Consider the following 25,195-nt stretch of genomic DNA (forward strand, 5'->3'; position numbering starts at 1 on the left):
TGCTTAAAGTTGAGTTTTAACTGCTTATATTATGTTATAGTTGTGTCTCTGCATTTTTTTTCCTCTTGTGACTGATTTCTATGATCAGAGAAATGGTCAATAGAAACTATTAATGTAACTCAATTATGTCATATCTTGCTGTTTCCAATCTGGTTATATGTAATCATTATATCCTAAATACTTGGGCAAATAAGTATTTAGTCTGGTCATCTATCTGTTACTGGATATTGTGTCTGTGGATATTCAGGTTTTTAAAGGTTTCTAAATAATGAGAGGACAATTAGCAGAGTGAGACCTAATGCTATTTATTTGGGACTATAGCTGACAGCCATTTGCCTGTCCTGTTAAGCAAACTCATCTCTTCACATAGGAAGCTTCTGGCTCTTCACATTTTGCAGCAGTCTGGTGAACCAAGTCTTTCTACCTCAGACTGTTCTAATCTTTATTTGTTAGATTTGTGGGTTTTTTTTTTTTATTCTAGATTTTGGTCAGATTATAGATTATTGAACCACGTCTGAGACATGGATCAGCCCATCTAAAGCTTTGGTAGCAGGCAGCACAGTCAGACCCTCTGGATCCATCCTCAGCATGAAGCAGTTTTTGAGAGACCATTGTCCCTGCTCTTACTGTAGTGTGGACTGAGATAGGGAATATTTGGGATGGAAATTGTTAAAACTGTACTAGTCTGTTATGTATAAGAATTTTGATTCACTCAGGATTTATATGTGGAATGGTTATTTGATAATTCCTTTCCATGAGAAAAAAAAAAAAGGGAGGAAGAGATAGGAAATTGGGGAAACTGGTGTATTTTTCTCAAAATACCTGAAAGAATGGGAACAATTCCTATTCATTTTGCCTTAGGCACTTCTGCCCCACTCCCTATCTCACTAGTTCAGATTAAATTAGAAATTCTTTAAACAGTCCTTTTTGTTTTTACTCCTTGCTTAAATTTACTGGACTATGATTTGCTAGTTATGCTTTAACTTTGAAATCCCTTATTCTGCTGGAATTGCCCTGGCAGACTCAGTTTTTAGGATTATTTTTTAGAAATAACCAGAAATCAAACACCTGTCTTGGGACTGGCAGTCTCTCTGATCTGTTTCTCCACTCCTGTAACCCCAGTTCCTTAATTAGTATTTCAGCATTCTAAAAGGACCTTGCAGTTTGGTATCAGGCCTAATAGTTCGGGGTTGCCTGCCTTGGTCTAACTGCATAATCTGCTCAGAAATCTGGATCTTAGTAGATAGCTCCTGTTCTATTGAAAGAAGACAGGTGGAGCTACTCCAGGCCCCATTTTTTCCCCTTTTGGAGTCACTGACAGACTTGAAGTGCCCCTCTTAGGATGGGCAGCATGACTATCTTGAGCACTGCTACTCCCTATATAAGCAAAGGCTGAGGTAAATGAACAAATGACCACAGATCTAACTCACAGTGAACTGTCTATTTCAAACTGGATTCTCTGGCTAAGATGGTGCCCCAACTGCAAAGGACCTGACATGCTTGCAACAGGGAGCCTGTGTATTGCTGATTAACTCTGGGGTTATCAGAGAGAGACTTGTCCTTGCCATAAGTCCTTGCATTTTTCTAGTTTTATTTTGGTTTATTTGTTTTACATAGGGCTAGTCAAAATTATGGTACTAAGATTTTCCTAGGTACCTAGAGGAAGGTAATTCAATGATTTGAATATTCAGAAGAGAGTGGAATGTTGCGCCACAGTTCTCTTTTATTGTCATGCCTCAGTTTCCCTGAATTGTACTGCCTCAGTTTCTAATTGTTCTGCTCAATCACGCAAAATCACCCCTCCCTCCTAATCATGATGATCCAGATAAGGAGAAAGACCTTCTATCTTAGACATCATGACCCTAGCCCTTCCCTATTTATCAAAATGCCTCTCCCAATCCCAGAATGTCTGGTGCCTCCCCCCACCCTGTCAGAGTCTCATTCCTGCTCTTAGCACTCTGACCCCACCCCTGCCTCAGTCTACCCCTATATATGGAGCCATATGTGTATGTATGTGTGTGTGTGTGTGTGTGTGTGTGTGTATATATATATATATATATATATATATATATATATATATATGTATATATGTATGTATATATGTCATTGAGAACTCACATTGTTTGCTGGATTCTTGGAGATGATAGTCTCATTCAGGCCTGGGACCAAACCATGCATCCATTTGGTTGGTCCCAGTAAATCTCTCCCTTTCAAATAAATTATTAAAAACTCTCTAATCTTTATTGCCTCAGTTTCTCCGGCATTACATTCTGAGCTAATTCAATTCTGCTTTACCTACAGAGCCCAGGCCCTTCTCTGAGAGCACACAATTCTGGGTAATCATGTGCCAGTATCTCCCAAATCATAAAATCAATTCTAAAGCTCTTGAGAGTGTACTTGTATTGCTTTTTCTTACTTATGAGTGCTTGTTATGAATGAGGCTAAATTTGATCATAAAGACATTGATTCAAATCCTGTCACCTTGTACTAGTTATGTGACAATGAGCAAATTCAACATCTCTGAATCTCCATTTCCTCATCTATAAAATGGGAATAATACTTGGAGTACCTATTTCACAGGGTTATTATGTAGTTCAAATGAGATAATAAATGTAAAACTTTAAACCTTAAAGCATCATAATATATAATGTATATCTACATATATAATGACAATGATTTTTTTTTTTTTTTAAGGAGGGAAGTAAGTTGTTTCTAACTCATAAATTCATTTCTGTAAGGAACTCCCAGTAAAGAAACTCCCCTAACAAAGCAGATCATCATCTTGTCAATAACTTATAGTTTCAGGGGGCTAGGCCAGTCATTTATCAACAATCCTTTGTTTGAAAGACACTGCCTTTCAAATGTCCATTATTATTATTAAATTAGTAGTAGTAGGTTCTGATTACTTTTCAAGAGACAAAAGTCCAAATGACCAAACTGAATGCTGTTTTCAATGTGATTCCAGTCCATGCTGAATTTTCAAACTCTAGTCCCAGTTTTGAAAGACACACCCCTCTCTCACTCTTACACAGACAAATTAAAAAAAAAAAAACAAAAAACTTTTCTTTCTTATTTATGAACAGAAATTAGAGTCATTTTGAACACTTACTTCTGATAAACTTCTACTTTGGAGAATATTTTTTTTTTAATTGCCAAAGCAAGCTCAATGTAGTTTCAATTTTTTTTTTTTTACCAATGCATTTTGAATTTTACACCAGTCATTTCCTGATATCTCTCTCCTCATATTGATATATTCACTGCAGCCGGTAACATTGGCAACAGACTGCACCTGTATTCTTCCATTTCTCCACCATGTGTATATCATCATCTGTTCTTAAGTGTTCTATGACACAACTAACTCTCTAAATGACAGCCAATACTTTAATTTTTAGGATAGTGAAGGGAGGAAGGGAACAAGCGTTATTAAGTGCCAACTATATGCTAGGCATGTCCTAAGCACTTTATAAATATGATTTCATTTGATTCTTACAACAACTCTGTATAGTAGGTCCTATTATTACCCCATTTTAGAGATGAGCAAATTGAAGCAGACAGAGGTTAGACAACATCTGAGGGCAGATTTGAATTCAGGTCTTTCTGATTCCAGGCTCAGCATATTATGTTCCATTTCTTCTAGCTGCATCTTTCATTGTGAATAAAGAAACAACAAAGTTGTACTTCATTTTGTACTGAGTATGTCCTGATCTGATATACATAATAACAGGACTTTTAAAATAAAAGATCAAACAATGTGTGGATTAGAATTCTTATAGGTTATGTCACAACACAGGAAAATGACGGTATAGACAAGTGATTCTCAAAGTGTGGTCCAGAGAATTCTAGGGGTGTCTGAAATCCTTTCACACAGTCTACAAATTCAAAATTAGTTTTTATTTCTAATATATAAATAGCTATAAAATGTAGCTAACATATACAAAAACTCTTTATACAGATCCCCAGTAATTTTTAACAGTATAAAGACACTAAGAAGAAAAGTTTGAGAACCACTAGTATGGATTAAAAGCTTTTCCACTCCCTGGATTACTGGAGGAATTAGCTTCTCTGTGCTAGTACCAAAAGATTAAAAGGAGGAAAATTACAAACATCAAAAAACAAATTCAGGATAGTAACTTTGCCTGACTTCCTACTATTCTCCAACAGTATTCTTTTCTGACATCTATAGTGTAATGCCAGAGAAACTGAGCAAGATAGACATTAGAGAGTATTTAGTAATTTGTTAAATGGGAGAGATTTACTGGGACCAAATGGATCCATGGTTTGGTCCCAGGATTGAATGAGAGACTATTGTCTCCAAGAATCCAGCAAACAATAAGAGTTCTCAATGACATATATATCAGGGGATAGACTGAGGTGGGGGTGGAGTCAGGGCACTGAGAGCGGGAACAGGACTCTGACAATCTGGTTCTGACAGGGTGAAGGGAGGCATGAGGGGAGGAACCCAAAAGACGGAGAGAGGCATCTTGTTAAGATGGGGAGAGGCATTTTCAAACATAAGATCTTTTATCCTTAACAAATATTCTGATAAAGAGGGAGGGGAGGTTTTGCAGGACTGAGCTTTGAGAAGCAGGGAAACTGAGTCAGGACAAGATCAGGAAAATTATGGAAACTGAGAACTGTGGCATAACAACAGCAGATATAGAAATATTGCTAGACTTGAAAAGCATTTGGAGGATCTATTTATTAATGTATATGTAATTGAGGACAATTATAATAGTCTCGTGTTGCACAGTTAGCATAGAAGTCTGAAACATCAGACAGTGTCTTCCAGGTATAGTTATTTTTAAAAATAAATTTTATTGACATGTTTTCATATCACATTTTCCATATATCCTTTCCCCTACTCCCTATAAAAAAACTTTATAATAAAAAATTGCTATAATCAAAAAAATACTTTATAATAAAAAAATTTTAAGAGGCAAAAAGAAAAAGGTTTCACAAAAGTAACATATTAGAAAGATATATTACATGTAGCATTCTATACATATGGACCTCATTTACTTTTTAAATTTTTTAAAAATTTATTAAACAAATCAATTTTCTTTCCAATTCCTATCCTAATGGGCTAAAAATAAACAAAAAACCCCAATCAAAGTCTTGTTACAAATATTCTTAGTCGAGCAAAAGAAATGCACTATGTCATATATATATATATATATATATCTTATTCTGCACTCCGAACCCATCACCTCTTTTTTTCAGGAAGTAGTTAGTATTCTTCACGATGAGTTTCTCTTAAAACATAGGCACATAGTGCTGCTGACCTCTGTTCTCACTTATCCGGAATTGTTGTCACTCTTCCCCCACCCCCCAATTCCATATCCTTCAGCAGACTCTTCCTTCAGTTTCTAAACCTTGAAAAAGAAAAATTGGCACCAACTTCTAGTTGATCCACTCTATTTCTAACATACAGTCTGCACAAAGTCAATCTGTTTTTTTGCCCTTACCGTTTCTCCTTTAGTTTCTGAGATCCTTTTCTTTGGGGTCCCAGACACACTTTCTTTGATTTTTGGACAAAACTGTAATGCAGCTATCTCCATTAACTGTGCTAGTGTTCCTCCCTTGAATCTGGTTCAACAAATATTTCTTCATCTAACAGTAATGAAACATTTATTATGTATAAGACTGTGTTAGTATCTAGGGAGAGAGAGCTATAGATACAAAAATGGTACCATCGTCCATAAAGAATTTAAAGGAGGAAGTGATGGTGGGGGTGGGGAAGGAAGGCAGGAACTTGGAAAGCTGGAAGGACAAGATGCGGGTACACATAAATGTAAATGATCCTGAGAATTTTTTTCTTAATCCCTCTGCAGAGATTCCCTTTTTTGGCTCTTACTTCAACTATTCATATTGCAGATTGTTTCTTTAAGAGTCAGTCTGTCATTGGTCACTGAATCTTCCAGGAGGCTCTAGGCCTAGGTCTTCAAATCTTAATCACGATTTCTCTTTATTCAATTCTGTCCACAAAATTTATTAAACATCTACTAATAGCAAAACATTGTAAAAGGTACATGACACAGTAATTCCTGTGCTGTAGGAAGGTTTTTTTTGTTTGTTTGTTTTTGAATGAGATGAGGTGAGATCTTTCAAGACAGTTGTGAAAATTGAGTAAGGCTTCATCTACTTCAGAGTTTGAGTAAGCCTAAGGAACTTTGAAGATTGAGTTAAGGGCATACCGAAGTCCCCTTCCTGCTATCCTTCCATGACATCAGTGTCTCCCTGTTTCAGTCAAATATGGGCAACTATGTACTTATGGTCAATTTCAATTTCTTGGGTAGTTCCCGTGTTTAGAATGTAAGATCCTCAGCCAATAAGGATGAGGGTCAGTGGTGGGAGGGGGGTATTTGCGTTAGGGATTAAAAGTGTTGACCCTGCCCCCGAGGGTGCTTCCTCCCTTTGACTGTCTGCTTGAAGGGTGGGACACCCTTCTCTCGAGAATGTATAATAAACTTTGCTTTGCTTCTAGAGATCTCTCCAGCTTTTTTTTTATTAAATGGTGAGACCTCACCATTTCTGAACCATATTTTTTTTTTTTTTTTGCATCTGAGTTTAGGGTGGATTGAAGACTGAAATGGGGAAACCATTTAAGACATTATTACAATTAGTTGAAATCAGATGTAAATGAAAACAAATGGGAATTTTACTGATTTGGAGCAGGTAGATTTTCTTCACTTTACTGACAGGTTAGTTCACTTGTAAGATTATTTTGAGGAGAAAAGGACTGAAAAATACTATAAGTAGAGTATGGTTCAAAGTAAAAAATGTATTCTTTTTCTATAATTACTATGTAAAAATGTGCCTTTCATTAATTTCTCCCAGATACCTTGGAACAAGATATTATAATTTCTATTATGCATGACTGAAATATACAAATATAGGACTTCCCTCTATGGAATAATCATACTTTATTTTTTAAAATGAGTTCTATATTGTGTAAAATTAACATAATTTTTAAAGTCTAATGAAGGCTCATTTTAGTAGCTGCTTATATTGTTTTGAGAAGAATCTGCATCTTGTCTTTTTTCTTTATGTATCTGAAAATCAGACTGGTGGTCCAAGTAGGAAGGGGTTGCAAAGAACACCTGCTGTGTAGGTGGGGAAAGTCACTGCAAGCAACAAGAGTTAAGAAACTAATGACAGTTAGGGCCATGAGAAATTACTAATTCCACCTGCTCTCATAAGAATCTTCTCAAGCACCACACCAAAGAATTCTAGTATTCTATATATACATATGTGTGTATGTACAAATACACACACACACACACACATATATATATGTTACTATTACTCTTTACAGACACACACACACACACACACACACACACACACACACACATCAGTTACTGTTGCTCTTTCCAAATACACAGACACACAACTTGTGCACAGTTGTTTGCATGCTGTCTCCTATTAAATTTTAAGTTCTGTTAGAACAGGGCCTGTTTCTGCCTTTCCTTGTATCCCTGACTCATAGTATAGAAGGGAGTTAGCCAACTTTATCAACTGCCTACTAACTATCACTCAAGGGGCAGAGAAGCCAAAATAACTTAAACAGCAAGACAAGTCTGGGCAGAGAGGGTACTGGGCAGCTCAAGTCACCTCTCCAACCTTGACCACTATTTCTTTTCTGATCCCAACAGAAAGAGCCCAGGACCATGAATTTAAGAGTCTTGGAAATAACAATGTTTCCAAACAAATGCACTCTGGCATCATCCTTAGATAAATATAGGTAAAGAAGAAACAAAATTATCATTTCTTCCAGAAGATATGATGGTATACTTAAAGAATTCTAAGAATGCAATTAAAAATCAAGTGCAACAGTAACAATAAACTTGCAGGACTTAAAATTAATCCACAAATCACCAATACTTATATATAATACCAATAAAAACCTAACAAGAAGAAACAAAAAGAGAAACTGTATTGGAAATTACTACAAAATGTTAAAATATTTGGGATCTTCATTTCAAGAGACACAAAACTATATAAATACAATTATATATAACTTTTCAGAAACAGAAATAACTGAAAAACCATTAACTGCTCACGCTAAAACCAATATAATAAAATGACAATGCTATTTAAGTTAATTTAATTTTCAATACCATAGTTTGGTAAAGGATTTCATAATACAAACAAAAAATATAATTTACATGGAGGAAAAAAATGATCAGGAATTTCAAAAGAAAAAATGAAAAGATATTGGAACAAAAGGGACCCAAGTGCCAGAGCTCAAACTAGATTTCAAAGTTGTAATTTTAAAAAACCATTTTGATATTGGTGAAAAAAAAAAATAGATTGATCAGTGGAACATACAGAAGCAAATGTAGCTACAAGTAAAGACTAGTATAATATTTGATAAAAACAAAGATTGTAAGGGCAGCTAGATGTAGCAGTGGATAGAGCACCAGCCCTGAAGTCAGAATCAGGAGGACCTTAGTTCAAATCTGAGCTCAGACACTTAACAACTTCTCAGCTGCAAGATTCTGGACAAGTCACTTAACCCCAATTGCCTCTGCAAAAAACCAAACAAACAACAACAACAAAATCCCTTACTGAGATAAGGATTTGTTATTTGTTTTAAAAAAAAAACTGCTAGGAATGATAAAAAAAATAATGAAACAAATGTACAAGAAAAGGGGCTATTATTCAATTAGTAAGTTATATAAGGACAAGAACATATAGTTCTCAAGGGAAGAAATTCAGGCTATCGATTATCATGAAAAAAAATATTCCAAATCACTACTGATTAGAAAAATGCAAATTAACAATTCTAAAATTCTACCTCACACCCAAAAAGGGAAAAAAAAAAAAAAACAATGACAAGTTAAGAAAATTATAAATGTTGGAGAGACTGTGGGAAAACAGGCACATTGATAAACTGTTGGTGAATCTGAGAATGGACCTTTTCCATGTGGAAAGTGATTTGGAATTATATACATTAAGTTACTAAGCTATGTGCCCTTTGACCCAACTAGACCACATTTGGATAATCTCCTATTGAGGTTCAAGAGTTTCTGTTGGCCCCAAAGGTATAATGGGGTTTCAGATCAATGTCTTGAGGTATCTCAAAAGAATTTGTAGGCTCAGATCTTTAAGAGGCAAAGATTTATTATGCTGCTAAGCTGCGAGGTAAATTCTTATAGGGTTTTTGGCAAGGAAAGAGGATACAGATAGGATTTTTATAGGGAGTAAATAATCTTAGGAGTTGGCATCATATATCTTGGTTTTCTGATTGGATTCAATAATTGTGTAGTTATGAAGTTTTTATCAATGCAAAGAATTCAACCAGAGACCTTAATCAAGGTGTGTGAACTTTAAAGAAAGTTCCAGAAAGGCAACAATAGGCCCAAATAAAACCAAAAGGTCAAGATAATCAGTGCTCCTCTCTTTTTGCTTCAGGGAGTAGCCTGTCCCACAACTAAAATAGATTAGAGTAAAAGTGTGTGTGTGTGTGTGTGTGTGTGTGTGTGTGTGTGTGGTGTGTGTGTGTGTGGTGGTGGTGGTGGTGGTGTTGTTGTAATGGACATAGCACTGGGTCTGGAATCAAAAAGACCCGAGCATATTTCTGAATACTGTTGGCAGGAAGAGTTGGACTTGGCTGAATATCACCACTACTACCTCACCATGTATATGTATATTTATGCATATATATATATGTGTGTGTGTGTGTATTTTTGTAATATATATTTGTATATGTGAAATATATTATAACATAGAGGACTTTTATAAACTATTTAAGAATGAAATAAGCAGAACCAGGACAAGAACCATGATCAATAGATTGACCACTCATGACTGCAGAGAACCAATGATGAAATATGCCATCTTTTATAAAGATGTAACAGATTTAGGGTATAAAATGAGACATATATGTTTTTGTGTGCAGTCACTGTGGAAATTGTTAAAAAAGAAATTAGTTTTCCTTTTCTTGGAAGGGAAGAGTTCTGTTAACTTTTAAAAATAAAGAGGTATGTATGTGAGGGGGAGTGAAATTTCAAATGAGGCCACTGTATCATTTGTTTTATTTAACTGTTTTATGTTACAAAAGATTCCTCATAGAGTGAGAGTAATATATAAATGTATAAAATATTTAAAACAAAAGACATAAAGTTTAGTGGGGAAAAGGAAGGTACAGAATAGTATTGCCAGAATATATCTGTGGAGATGTCACTGAAGTCTTTTGACACTGTCAATTGGTTCAGTATTAGAAACTGAACTGATTTTATCAGTGGAAATGACATTAAGATGGCATTACCATCTGCTTTCACTCAAAAAAGATTCTGAAGATCAACTGGCAGGACAAGATGTCAGACACTGAGGTCCTTTCTCAAAATAAACTGCCAAGCACTTCAACTCTACTGCAGAGAGCACAACTCCATTGGGCTGGCCACACTCTTCAAATACCATATGTACACATGCCAAAAGAAATTATTTTGTGAAGAACTCACACAGGCAGGCACTCACAAGGTGGTCAGAAAAAGCAATACAAGGACACTCTCAAGGTATCTCTTAAGAACTTTAAAATCGATTGTATGACACGGGAGACACTGGCACAGGACCACCCAGCATGCCGTGTCCTCATCAGAGAAAGTACTATGCTCTATGAGCAAAGCACAATTAATTCAATTAGCTCAGAGAAAACATAAGATGCGCAAAATTAGAGAAGCTACTCCAAATGTTCATATGGACTATTTGTGTCTAACCTGTAGCAGAGCATTCCGAGTTTGAACTAGTAGTCTGATCAGCCATAGGTGGATTCACTGTAATTTAACTCTAACATAGTGATGTCACTTTGATCCTCTTGGAGAACAAAAGGAAAACAAGCAACCATCTCTTTTGTCATTGTATCCTAAGGATCATGAGACTTTTCTATCTGACTTGCTGAATCTTCTATAAATTTTCTTTCCTATTAGACTGTGAGCTACTTGAGGTTGTGTGTTACATTTCTTTCACCCCCAAATTTAATACTATGTTTTACCTATCGTTATGCTAAATAAGTGATTCATTCACTCATAATACCTGGCACATAGTAGATGCTTAATGCCTATTGACCTGCTATTACATCATACCTTTCCCAAAACCTATTTCCCTCTTTATGGAAAATCTTCCTAAACCAAATAACTTCACTTCTTATCAAAGTGCCCACTAGTGGGCTGAAAATATGATTACTACAAAAATCAAACAAATACCATCACTTCAACTTTTACCAAGAAATATTTCCTTTATGAGAAGCAATTAAGTCAAATGTTGGTGAAGAATTAGATTTCTTCTACAACTAACACTCTTTAAAACCATCTTCAAAAAGGTATTTATTCAAAAAGTATTTAAGCAGATAAAGAGGATACTGAATTTAGTCCTTTGACAACCAATCCAGATAACAAAGACAATTCACTTTCATTTAGTGCTTTAATAAAGGATTTTCTTCATAATAGTTTTGAGTGGTATCTCAGTTTCCTCATTTGTAAAAGAAATGGTTTCTAAGGTCCCTTCCAGCTCTGAATTCTGCAAGTTTAAGTTAGAAAACAAAAGCAAAAACAAAATCATTCCCAATAAATCCACATGGAAGGAATTAGAATGGGAACAAGTGAGAGGTTTTAGAAGTCAAGTTTGGATAATAGGTTTTTTTACTATGCACATCCATCTTTACATTCAATTATGATTAATAATACCTGTGGTGAAAAGTAAAAGAAAAATAGATAATTCTTTTTTATAAGAGCATAGCCATTCAGTCATGTCACCGAAAGCTATGCATTATATTGCTACACCATAAAGAAAACTATCCAAATGATCTGCTTAGCCAAACTCAACTTCTTTTAGCTAATATTCAGTCACATGAATAATAATAGCTATTCACTTTCTGTAGTCAATATTTTATTCTGACATCATTTTATATTATACTCCACAATTCATTGGAGATATTATTTGCTGAATTATGGAACCTGTTTCAGGACATCAGTTTCAAAGTATGCAAAAATTGTTGGATTGATCATCTGTAAAAGTCAAAAGGAAATTTTCTCACAAATTTCCTCTTCCCAAAATATGTTTTCCTCCAATACAAAACCAAATTAAAGTTCAACAAGTTCTAATGGGAGCTCCTTGAAGACAACTCTCAGCACAATGATTGATACAATGCAATTGCTTTATAAATGTTAGTTAATCAATCAAGCTTTTAGTAAGCCTTTATTATGTCCTTGGGGGAGGGGATATGGAAACAAAAGCAACTAGTTTCTGTCCTCAATAAGTTTTCATTCTTTTGAAAGAAGAAAAATTGTCCTAATTGGATACTTTTGTTCAATTCCCAGTTCTACCTAAATGTTTCAGAATAATGTTAAGATGCCATGGAGGATGTAAGATATTACTGCTAGGGTGGAAAGTCTTAGCAATGATTTCTATGATAAAATTTCCCTTATAATGTTGTGAAGCAAGTGACAAAAGAATGAAACTGATGTTTTCACCAGAAGTTTCATTCTTGGGTTTTTTTGGGTCATACTGTAACATAGAAGAACGATTCTTGGCAGAAGCTATATTTTTATAATGTTGCTAAAGAAAGAAAAGAAAGACTATTTAGCAAGAATTACCTTCTTTCTCAATAACATTCTTTCCCTTTCATCCTCAAGAGGAATGAAAATGACCCAGACTTTGATATATTTCTTGCTGTTAGTCCACTACCACTGTACCATGAGAATCATTTCCTCATTAATTTGGATTTATTCCAGAGAATTTTGTGTCCTTTTAAAAAATTGTGTTCATGTTTTTTGATAAATAATTTTTCTGTGTCTTAATGAGAATTCTATCTTATCATTTCACCCTTGAAATCTCTGATCTGTGCTGAGGGGAACCATCTTATTCTTCCTCATTGTAAATTTTATTTGACACTTATTACTTCCTTACATGTAACATACTGTCAAAATCTCCTATGAGATAAAGGAAACTTTTAAGTAGCTATGTTTTTGTACTTTTTGGTAATTAAAATATGCCATTATAGGAGCAGTTAATTTTTCTTCAACTTAATTATATTCACAGATTTCTTTAAACCTTGACTAGTACTGCTTTTACAGTTAAATTAAATTAAGTTAAATGAAAGTTAATTAAAGTTAAATTAAAAAGGTTAAATTCTAAGTTAACAGAACCAAGTTGGCAATATTATGGAACAGTTAACACTGATGTTTTGAGATTCTAGTGGTTTCCTATTTACACTATCTTAAAGCCTATTAAGATTCAGAGTATATTAACTGCAGAGGATTGGCAAGGTATAGTGGATAAAGAGCTTTCCTAGGAGTCAGGAATCTCTGTTCAAGTTCCCAACTCTGACAAAGAATAGCTCTATAATCATCTTTCACTGAATAGGCTAGGGGATTCAAACTCAAATTAAAATGGGGATCACTAAATCCAATCCATAAAGACGCCTATGGACTGAACATATTAATTTAGAAAACTACACATTAACATTATCTATGTTCTATTGTATTATTTATTTTGTTAACTATTTCTCAGTTACACTTTAATTTGTTCTTTCAACATGCTTTACATCTCTACTCTAGGCAATTCTCTTACACTAAATTGTCTTCAAAGTGCATGCCCAATAGCATTGGAAGAGTTCTTCATCAGGGAATTTCCTATATCAATTAAATCACAGGTCTATCTCCTATCCTTAACTGCTCCTCAGAATACTTGGAAACTTGTATACTCATATTTGAAATCTTCTGTAACAGTAATTTCTTTAACTTTAAAATCACATTTAATATTAAAGGCTGGGTGGCAGAAAGAAGTATTTACATCATACCACTATGTACTAGGTACTGTGCTAAGTATTTTTACAAATCCTATCTCATTTCATCATCAAAACGACTCTGTGAGGTAGATGCTATTAAATAAAATCAGACACTAAATTATTAAACCACATCTCTATTTCAACAATAATTTGCTATTCTTATGCCTCCATTGTCACTAAAGGAAGCCAGGAGAAGTAATAATTGATGGGCCTTATTGTTCTTATAAGTCATTCTTATGTCCATTGCCCAGATGAAAAACTAAGGAAGAGAGGTTAGGAGAGTGATCTGCTTAAAGTTTAATTAGAAAATCCCTTCCCCTTTCTTGCTCTATGTGTGTGAGAAACAACGTGTGAAAAACTATGATATTGTGTGAGAAGGCTTGAGTTAGTGTGTATATGACAGAATTCGTGTGATATATAGTGTGAGAAAGTCAGTGACTGCATTAGAGTGCAAGAAAGTGAGTGTGTAAACTGATGTGCGATACTGTGGCAGTGTGAAAGTAATGTGTGATATGTGTTGCAGTGTTAGCGAATGAGATGGTGTGTGAGAATGAGGGTGGTAGAGTGAGCGCATGAGGCAGTAAGTGTGCAAGAAAGTGTGTGATAGAGAATTGACAGTAGATGGAAGATTGGAGTATGAGTGAGACGTTAGTGTGTGAGACTAAGTATTTGAAAGTATGTGTGAGATGATGATGTGATAGTATGAGAAAGGGTGAGATAACGTGCGCGCCCATACTTGTGCGGATGTGTGCGCGCGTGTGCGTGTGCGCGCTCGCCGGCCGGGAGGTGCAATCACTTGGCTCTTCCCCACGCAGAGCAAGGGCGAGCTGTGCTGACTTGTAGACAAACTCCAGGCTCCCCTTGGGCTCCGCCCCAGCCCTCTCCTCTTTTGCGAGGTCCCCAGCTCGAGCCCATCCCCCATCACACTAGCCCAGACCCCCGGCAGGGACGGCGCAGGGACGGCCGGCCCACCATTCCGGGAGGAACGCCTGTGGTTACTCACAGTCCAGGAATTCTGAGCCCCAACTTTATCAGCTTGGCAGCACCCAAACCGGGACTATAACCGGAAGTGGCTTTCGGTTCCAGTTCAGAGGGCAACTCCTGCGAGCGGAATCATTAACCCCTTGTGAGCATTTCTTTTCTCTCTACGAGGAGTCCAGGAAAACCACCGCTAACACAGCTTTTCTTGTTGATAAGAGGCAAGGCAGCGGTCAACCCAAGCCCTAAGTTTACTAGGACCAAAGATGTAGGACCAGAAGGACTTCAGAGTCCAACCCACCTCGTTTTACGGAGAAGGAAAGTTGAGGCCCAGTCAGGTTTTCTTTTACTAATTTGTTCAAGTTCACACAAGTTGTAAATGGCGAAGGAGAATTTCAAACTAATGAGAAATACAAACTAAGACCCTTTTTAGCATTCTTAAAGGTTTTTGTAGATTTATGGGAAAATATCCCATACAAGCCATTCCCCAATTGATAAATAGTCAAAAGAAAATAAACAACTTTCAGAGAAATTGAAACCATTTTTAGTCCTATGAAAAAATGCTCTAATTCACTATTGGATAGAGAAATGCAAATTAAGACAGCTTTGAAGAGACAATGATAGATGTTAGAGGGGATGTGGGAAAACTGGGACACTAATACATTGTTGGTGGAGTTGTCAACTGAGCCAACCATTCTGGAAAACAATTTGGAACTATGCCCAAGGGCTATAAAACTATCCTCACCCTTTGAGCCAGCTGTGCCGCTACTGGATCATAAAAAAGGGAAAAGGACTCATAGGTGTAAAAATCTTTGTAGCAGCTCTTTTTGTAGTGGCCAGAAACTGGACTCTGAGTGGATGCCCATCAGCTGGAGAATGGCTGAATAAGTCATGGTATGTGATTGTTATGGAATATTGTTGTTCTTTACGAAATGATGAGCAGACTTATTTCAGAAAAGTCTGGAAAGACTTACATGAACTGATGGTAAGTGAATGAGTAAAACCAAGAAAACATTATACACAACAACAAAAAGATTTTGTGATGATCAACTGTGATAGACTTAACTCTTTTCAACAGTGAAGAGATTCAAATCAGAGAGGGGATTATGGAGATTAAATGTGGATAAAAGCATAGTATTTTCATCTTTTTGTTGCTATAGTTTAATTTTTTTTCCCCCTTTTCATCTGATTTTTCTCACACAGCATGACAGATGTGGAAATATATTTAGACTTGCACAAGTTTAAGCAATATTAGATTACTCGCTGTCTAGATGAGGGGGAGAGGAGGGAGAAAAATTTGGAACACAAGGTATTGAAAGGATAAATGGTGAAAACTATCTTTGCATATATTTTGAAAAATTAAAAGCTATTATTATTAGCAAAGAAAAAGAAAACTATCCCAAGTTAGGGCAATTTGAAATTACTTGGTATCTTACAGATTTTGCAGCCTGTAATACTTTTGATGACAAAACAGCTTTGTCCTCTATGACTCTGACTAGAACAGTTTTCACAAGCAGAATGGTTTTTACTCTGTGAAGACAGCGTGTCAATTACCTGTAGAAAGTCAAAAAGCCTTTGCTAATCATTATGTGCCACATTTGTGGAAGCCCTGAGGATTCAAAGAAGTGCAAAGAGCGTGCCTTTGCTAACAAGGATCTTACAGTCTGAAGGCAGAGGCAAAAATTCAAATAAATATATACATTCAAAACATTTATAGTGAGAATGGGAGGCAACTGATTTCATTCTACTACTGAATGATCTTTTGAACACCTCTATAGGCTATAAGAGCCAAGGTGGAAGGAAAATTGGAATATAAAGAAGTAAGAAATGTAAATTCTAGCTAGTTATGTGATCTTGTTGGAAGGGATGTGGGAAAACTGGGAGACTAGTACATTGCTGATGGAGTTGTGAAATGATCCAACCATTCTGGAAAGCAATTTGAAACTATGCCTAAAGGGCTATAAAACTGTGCATACCCTTTGAGCCAGCAGTGCCACTACTGGATCATAAAAAAGTGAAAAGAACTCACAGGTGTAAAAATCTTAGTAGTAACTTTTTTTGTAGTGGCCAGGAACTGGAAACTGAGTGAATGCCTATCAATTGGGGAATGGCTGAATAAGTTATGGTATACAAATGTAATGGAATATTATTATTATTAATTAAAAGCAGAAACCTTTTGAGATTTCTCATCCTAGAAATAGAGATAATATTATCTATACTACTCATCTCACAATGTCAATGTAAGCAGAAAGATCAAATGAACAGATATGTGAAAAATACTTTGTAAGCCATAAATTATCAAATAAATGTGAATTTTTTTTGATTTTAGAGTTATGAGGAGAGGAATTCATTCCCTTGAGGAAGATGGGTCTTATATCTTTAATTCTAAGCTGCCTGAGCAGTAGATACTGCATTCTATCCAGGTGACTCCCAACTAGGCCCACTTTCATTTTTTGCCTTAGTTTTGCTTCAGGAAAATGGAAAAACTAGTGGGTCATCTGGTGTTACAAAGGACAATTGCTTTCTTCTCTGTTGTTGCTAGAACGAACTCTTTTACTAAACATACATTTCACACAAAACTTGTTATTTGGAGAGACTATTATACCTTCAAAGAGATTATGTAGTGCTGGCTGTTTTTTAAATGTAAATATCTGACTTTAAAAGTCCCTTGCTCTTTTTTGCTTATTCAAATCCTGCTGATTCTTCAAGACTCATTTCAAATTCCATTTTCTCCAGAAAGTTTTGTTGATCTATTCAGCTCCCCCCCCCAAAAAAAAAATTCTTACTGTATTTGACCAACAACAACAAGAAGAAATCTAGATAGTTTTGTAACTATTTTTGTGTAAAACTAAATTAAATTGTTGTAAGAGTAGGATGGAAAGAAATGAGAAATTCTACTTTTTCTTCCTTAAATTACTGGGCACAGTGTTTCTTGCATGATACACTTAATATATAAATATATATTGATTATGGTAAGTATTAATTATATCAAATCATTTTAAGATAATTTTCTCATAAATATATCGTGCTATAAAGCAGACCATACTGAAAAACATTAGGAAAACTGAATCATTTCACTTATTATACTTTATATAAATTTTGAGCATAGGGGACTTAATGATCAAGATTTTTATTCCTTAAAAATAGCTTCTTATGTACAAAGTATTGTAGATAGATCGAACATTGGTTATTAAGCTTTTAAGACTTTTGAAACACTGTACAAACAAAAGGAGAGATGGACTTTGACTTTAAGAGGCTTTTATAATGGGAGAATACAGCACATAAAAGGGAGCAGAAAAGTCTGAGACTTAGGGTGAAGATATCCTGAGAATTCAGAGCAGACCTGAGAGAAGATTGATTGAAGGAGTGAGATTGGTTTGGGTCCTCCCTCAAATGGAGCAACTGTGATGGAATTTAATAATCTTATGAAAACATTTATTCAAAATTAAAGCAGAAGCATTAGGACAGAAGGATTAGGGAGGACAGAAATCAACATGAGGAGACATAGAAAAGAGGCTATTTAATAATGTTGTCTAGAAATTGTCTGGAACTCTTAGTCTAAGGGGTAGAGGAGCCTTTCCTTGTGAACTCTTTTTTTTTTTTTTTATTCCCTGTAGAGAGAGGCAGCATGGTATGGTGGAAAGGGGGAACGAAACCAAAAAACAATTGGAATCAAGGATCTGATTTTTTGTATCCCTTTCCTTGTCACCTATCATCTGTATAACATTAGGTAAGATACCCTTTCTGAACCTTGGAAGTACAGAGTAAAATAACAAAATATATACAAAAGGCTTTGATGACCATCACATTCAAAACATCATTGAATGTACAGTTTCAAGAAGCCTTAGAGCTCATTTAGGCTTCTAGATGGTGAAATAGATAGTGCAAAGGGCCTTGAATCAGGGAAAATTTACAAATTTACTATTATTTACAAATTTACAAATCCAGCCTCAGATATTTCTTAGCTTTTTGAACAAGTCACTAAAGCTCTCTTTGCTTCAACTTCCTTATCTACAGAATGAGCTAGAGAAGGAAATGGCAAATCACTGCAGTACCTTTGCCAAGAAAACTCCAAATATGGCCATGAAGATTTGGACATGACTGAACAACAGCCAGGATTATTAATATAAGGTCCATGAACTTTTTTAAAAGTTTGATTAACTACATTTCAATGTAATTGGTTTCTTTTGTACTCTCACATATTTCATTTTGTGTAATTAAAAACATTCTATAATCCATGGAGTTTCACTAGACTGCCAGTGGAATCTATGACATGCTAAAAGACTAAGAACCCTTGATCTAGTTTAGCTCCTTCATTTCACAGATGATTCAATTGAGGCCCAAAGCAATTTTATGATTTACCACAGTCACAAAGCTGGTTAATGACAGAGTTCTTGTCTCTAGTTGGGACTAAAACCTGGAATTTTTGGTTCTGTTAGATCAATTAGAAATTCGTCCAGATTAACAATTTCTTTTAAAATAAAAAACATTGAGAAGCTTAAGTTATTGTTCAGGGACAACAATAAAAATTAGCTTATTTAGAAAACTGGATAGTAGGAAGTGGTGGTGGCAGTGTGTGTGGGGTGTGTGTGTGTGTGTGTGTGTGTGTGTATATGTATGTGTGAATATATGAGGATAGTGAGGTGATTTGGAATCGGGAGTGGTTTGGGAACGGTAGTGCCAGGTTAAGCACTAAAATGGAAAAATCTGATAAATTATGGGGACGAGCCAAAAGATTATTACAGAAAGCATGTAGGAGACATCCATCTACTTTTCATTTTGCTAAGTAGTAGAAATAGTTTTTACACCTCTGGAAATTATCTTGGTACCACCTTTTATTTCTCTGTTGAAAAAAGGATAAATACTAAATGGGTTAAGAAGTTACTTAGTGTTTAAATTAATATAATGGTCACATTAAGAAAGAATTTGGATCAGTATAGCTGGAAACTCTAACTGGAAGAGCTTGCCTGAAAATTTATCCTTTCCTTTGTTTACTGACTTTTTGGAGTTTCCCTTTCTCAGTTTAAGTGCAATCCTAAAGTGTATTACTTCCCCCTCCTCAGAGATCTGGGGTCAAATTATCACTCAACTACTTACATCTTATGTGACATTCCGCAAGTCCCTTAACTTGGCTGGGTTTCAGTTTCATCACGTATAAAATGCGACTTTTCATTTTCAGAGCAACATTCACTCATATTGTTCAGTGTAAACAGTGCAAAATTCTTAGTGGTTAGCATTCCAATGCAAAAAGCACTATTTTAAGATACAAATCTCCCTCTTTTGCTGAGGAGATTTGAAGAGGCACTAAAGCAATGTTTTTGTTTAACTCTTCAGATTGAAAAGCTCCTGCCCACCTTCTTTTATTGTCAGTTTGATCCTTGGGCCAAGTTGGCCTCTCTGGGAAATATCTTCCACCTCAGAGATAGTGATTCTTGCAGGAGACAGCCCAGACTCTTTTTTTTCCATAACAACTTTTTTTTCTCAATAAAATGAGAATGACCTTGCTAGAAATTGCCTCCTATCTCTTTATTTTTCAGTTTTCTCTACTTAATTCTATGCAATCCTGTCTACAACTTTTCCCATCATTTCTTGTTTGGTTATTTGCGTTTCAATTGAGTCTTTTTTTTTTTTAATCTTTTGCCTAAAATCAGGCAAAACTTAAAAAAAATTTAAAGGTATCTTAGATTCAACATTTTACATATATATTATATATAATATATATATAATATATATGTAAAATGTTGAATATATTTTGAACAATTCAAGCCATATATATTAAGAATTACGTGTTTGACACTGCATTAGGTTATGATGAAGTCCTCTTAAAGATTTTATATTTTACCTACAGAATGTAAAATAACAGCTTTCTCATATCTCTATTATTAAGTGACCTATTTAAATGGATCATCCTTGGCAAAGCAAACTTTTTGGGCATGGTTATGTTGAAGCCAATTCTAGCTAGTTCCAGAGAACTGCAAACCAGTTGTTATTTTTTTGGTGAGCATTTACACTTCAGAAATCCACAAATTGCTACAAACTAGGGCTTGATTCCTTGTTTTGTTTATTAGTTCTAGACTTAAGAAAGTGTTAACAATGCAGATTAAAAGTGTTTTGGGTTTATGGTTCTCTTTCCTTTCTCATCTCCCACAGCTGGTTATTAAACATTTACCAACACACCTCTGCTCTTGAGTAATTGTAGAATATTAAGTAATATTGGAGTAGTGGAAATTATTCTCAAATAAAATTTCCCTTCTCCTTCCATGATGATGTAATATATTATACAACAGTTTTAAAAAATGTCTTAAGCCTAAAACCAACTCCTCCACAGATCTCCAGAGGTCTTTCAAGTATGGATATTTTCAGTCTAATCAATCCCTTTAAAAAATGGAGTCGACCCCTTCATGAGATATTCATAGATGTTATTCCTTACTATGCTAGGATTTGGGCTAGTGAGGTCATCATCTGGGAGCCAGTATTTTAAAACATTTTTTAAAAAGATTCCTTCATAAAAAGGTTACAATTAAAAATCCAGCTTTCTCATAATTGATGTTGTACCACAGGATTGGATTACGAGTTCTTTCTTACCTGAAGACATTCCTGATGACTTAGAAATATATCTGGTTTCCACTATACAGTCCTAATCAGATTAGTGAATAAAATTACTATGTTTTCTGCAATAACTTCAGGCCTTTTAAAATAATACTTGGGCTGATAATTTTGGGGGAAGATACTCATTTACAAGACTAATTGATAATTTATTTAGTGATCTCAAGGTAAGTTTGGAGACAAGGAGAAATCAGTTGTCATGTGTAAAATACCATCCTCAAGGGATCTATCTATATTCTATTTATTCTCCTGAAAAAATGGTATTTGCTATTTTTTTTGCAAGTGAAATTATGTTTGACTATTACTTTCCTTATAATTTCAGTTGATGTTTTAGTCTAAGTTCATTTTTTTTTTTTTTTAAAGTAAAGGCTTCCAAGTTTTTTGATCTCCTTCAATCTTCTTCTCCCATCCCTTTAAGTGGGAATATTTTCTTCTTTGTTTTTTGTTTGGGTACTTTGTATATGCCTTTTGTAGGCCTTAACAGTTTACTTTTTTTGTTGTTGTTTTGTGTATGTGTGTGTGTGTGTATGTACATATATATATATATATATATGAAAAGACAGATAGATAGATGATGTCCACATATACATATATATGTATATAGATCAACACACAGTAATGCTCTGATAAATAATTTCCTAAAGTGAAGACTCCTTTTATTATATTAATGAGTACCCACTTCCCCAGTTTTTATATTATTTTGTTTTTTTGGCTGTTGTTTTCTAAATTCAGATTTCTGTCCCTTGTTCTAAAAAATGAGACAATTGCCCCTGTGTAATTTAAAGTCCTCTCATTTTTACTTATTATTCACGGTGAATGCTTTAGCAAATCATACAATTGTGTATTGCTTATGATTTGCTATCAAAGCTTCAGGTGAACTTATTTTAGGGGATACAGGAAAGACGGGATTCTTGTTTGAGTGTCTTGCTTTTCTAAAGCTCCTTTGTATCATTCTCTCCTCCCTTCATTAACCAACTCTGCCTTCCTGTGATAAACATCTATCTCTCCAATGTTATGTGCTACCAAAGCAAGCACATACCATACTCTCTAAGAAAAGCCCTCTATTCTTTGTTGAGCTATTATTTACCAATTTCATCTTTATATTGTCTTCTAGATAACAGTAGCATGTAATTTGTAATATTAATCCAACCCCTGCTAATTTTTCCCAGAAACATCTAGGGGAAATTTAATTGTATAAAAAGAAGATAAAGAAGTGTTAACTAAGCCTTTTGGCCATTCATCATCAGTCAATCTATTTTGAGCTCTTTGTGGATAATGTGGTACTATATATAGTAAAGTACTAAATAATAAAATATCAAAATCATTCATGCTTTGAAGCTGTAAGTGATTTAGAAAAGGTAATGTTAAAATCAGCAAGTCTTACTTCTATAATCACTTGTTAGTATAAAATAATGAACGATACTTAAAAAAAAGCCAGATATTTCTGATCTCTTATAGTAGTCATGTCTTCCAGCACTAGGTGGCCTACATCTAATACTTCCTTTCCTGATCCATCAACTTGTTCCAGCATTATTTCCAAGTTTCTAGTATAACCTGTGGCATAAATGAAGACTTAAAGGCGAACTTTACCAGAATCAGGCTAGTGTACTACAATGAAGTAAATTAAAATAATCTAAGACAAGAATTAAAAAGAGTTTGGCTGACTATTGTGTTAATCCTGTAAAGTAAAATTGACAAGCTTATAAAATGGAAACTACCAAAACCAAGCTCAAAATGTAATGGTAGTTCTACATCAGTTTAGAATTAATCCATCAAATTTCAGTAAAAAACAAAAACAAAAACAAAAAAACAGAAAAGAAAAGGAAAAACTGCAGACCATACAGAGTTTATTATCTCAAGAAAAAACATCAGTCTAATCAACTAATGTACAAATCTTATGTGTATTTGGATTTTTGTCCTGAGATATTTTATAATAAATTTTAATAATAGAAAAGGCCTACATTCCAAAGCTGAGCTAAAGAGAAATAGTTTTAAATAGGACCATAGATTCTCATGATTTTACTCATCAGAAAGTTAGAAAGAACTGTTTTAAAAAATAATCTCTCTTTACTTTCATCTTTAATTCCTTATACTATCCAAATTCCCTTTGATGGCAAGGGAATCTGTCAAAAATGAAGGATTATAGATTTAGGCTGTACATTATGCTTTTAATGAGAAAGAGAGAGAGAGAGAGAGAGAGAGAGAGAGAGAGAGAGAGAGAAGTTAAAAATGGATATCCTGTAATTTAATTTTATATACTAATTTATTAATTGACAATCAACAGGCACAAAAGCTTTTCATTACCTTATTAGAAACTTCTTGATTACTTCTGAGTCATAGATTATTCTTCTTTAAATATTTAGATAATTATGTACTCTGAAAACTTTGTCACCAGGTTTTCAAAATGCAGCCCACAGTGAAACTGCCCTGAGTCTAATTCTCTTATCTGGGAACTTCCACCGAGAAATCCCCTAACTTGAAGACTTCCTTATTTGCAGCTACCAACAGCCAATCCCTGCAAAATATTGAAATGAACAAAGTCTACCAGAAGATATTTTGCAAACCACCCTGCCTGTAGCTCTAGCTGACTTCCTTCTTCAATTCAAAAGACATATCATGAATAAAATGTATTTTTGTATAATTAGGACATTTCACAAAATTTCAAAAAAGTTGCAAATCAAAACATTTTAAAATTAAATACCATTTTTAATCAGTTCTAAGCCATTTAATCTGAGAAATAGTGAATTCAGCATTCAAAACAGAAAAAAACTAATTAGCAATGATTGATATTAATAAAAATTGTCTTGAACTTTTGTTCCTTTATCCTTGATGTTGAAAATATATCCATTGGAAGCCTGGTAGAGATCAGTTTCTTAAGAGGCATTAAAAGTTTAGTTGATCTTTCTTCTGGCTTTGGAGATACCTACCTACATGGAGAATAACCTTTCTCTTGAGACTTTATTTGGACATTAATGTCTCCTTGAAAAGGAGTAAGCTGACTTTGTCTTCTCTTGTCCTACTGGCATACACCTTAAGAATGACTATGGGATTTATTACCAAAATCTAGACTATAACTTTGAATTCAACTATTCAACTGAGCTTTCTGATGTAGATATTCCCTTCAATGATGTAGATCACTGGGCATCTTGTTCACCTCTTGCTTTCATTTTCTGGGTTTCATGCCTTCCTTACTTTCTACTGACATTAAGAAAACATTGTGTAGCATCAAGATTGTCTCCTGGCTAAATCCTCAGACACCAGCTCATCTTTATTTTCAATTATAGATTTTGTTGTTGTTGTTGGCATTTTTTAATTCTATGTAATTTATCTTACAGACTTTTCACATCTAGTATTTCCTTCTCTGTTGTCCTCTGAACAGTTATTCCTCAAAGACTTTAGTGGTCCATGTTTGAGGACTATATATACCACCAGTGGAATACTGTTATTAAAAAGAAAGACAAGTTAGGAGAAACTAAAGGAACCACAATTTCTGCAGTACAATTTTGCTTTCCTCCTGATTCTGGGTTCAAAGTGTATTCAGTGCCTGTACAAGATTCTATATGTATAACACATAAGTACATATATATGGGATATTCCAAAAGTCTTAGTGCAATTTTAAGATGTTAAATCTTTAAATTGCACATAAAACTTTTGGACACATTTCACATGTATACACAAAGACTGATATAAAGACTTACATGTGCTAGAGCCTGCTTATGATTACTCTGCTGAAACTGATAGATTTTCAGTGTGAACATATTCACCTTAGAAACTGGTAAACACTACAAATCAGGGTTTGATATGCTCATTGTCCACACTTAA

The 25,195-nt window shown here is 34.7% G+C and overlaps 1 protein-coding gene across 7 annotated transcripts in view; it reads right to left on the reverse strand.

The window, feature by feature from the left end:
• Nucleotides 1-23,793, reverse strand: part of TANK (TRAF family member associated NFKB activator) — an 85,576-nt gene extending 61,783 nt beyond the window's left edge. Inside the window, exon 1 of one of the 7 annotated variants that reach the window (XM_051986284.1) lies at nt 23,678-23,793. Coding sequence is in view for 2 of the 7 variants with exons in the window: in XM_051986276.1 (XP_051842236.1) it covers nt 14,526-14,711 (186 nt within the window). In the remaining 5 variants the exon portion in view is untranslated. Of the gene's footprint in view, nt 1-14,525; nt 14,713-14,792; nt 14,885-23,677 lie in introns of those variants that run through there. The other 6 variants (XM_051986283.1, XM_051986276.1, XM_051986277.1 and 3 more) reach the window with 6 other exon arrangements.
• Between the last annotated feature and the right edge of the window lie 1,402 nt (nt 23,794-25,195).

The sequence above is a fragment of the Antechinus flavipes genome, chromosome 3 (genome assembly GCF_016432865.1).
Source record: "Antechinus flavipes isolate AdamAnt ecotype Samford, QLD, Australia chromosome 3, AdamAnt_v2, whole genome shotgun sequence".
Classification (NCBI taxonomy): domain Eukaryota; kingdom Metazoa; phylum Chordata; class Mammalia; order Dasyuromorphia; family Dasyuridae; genus Antechinus; species Antechinus flavipes.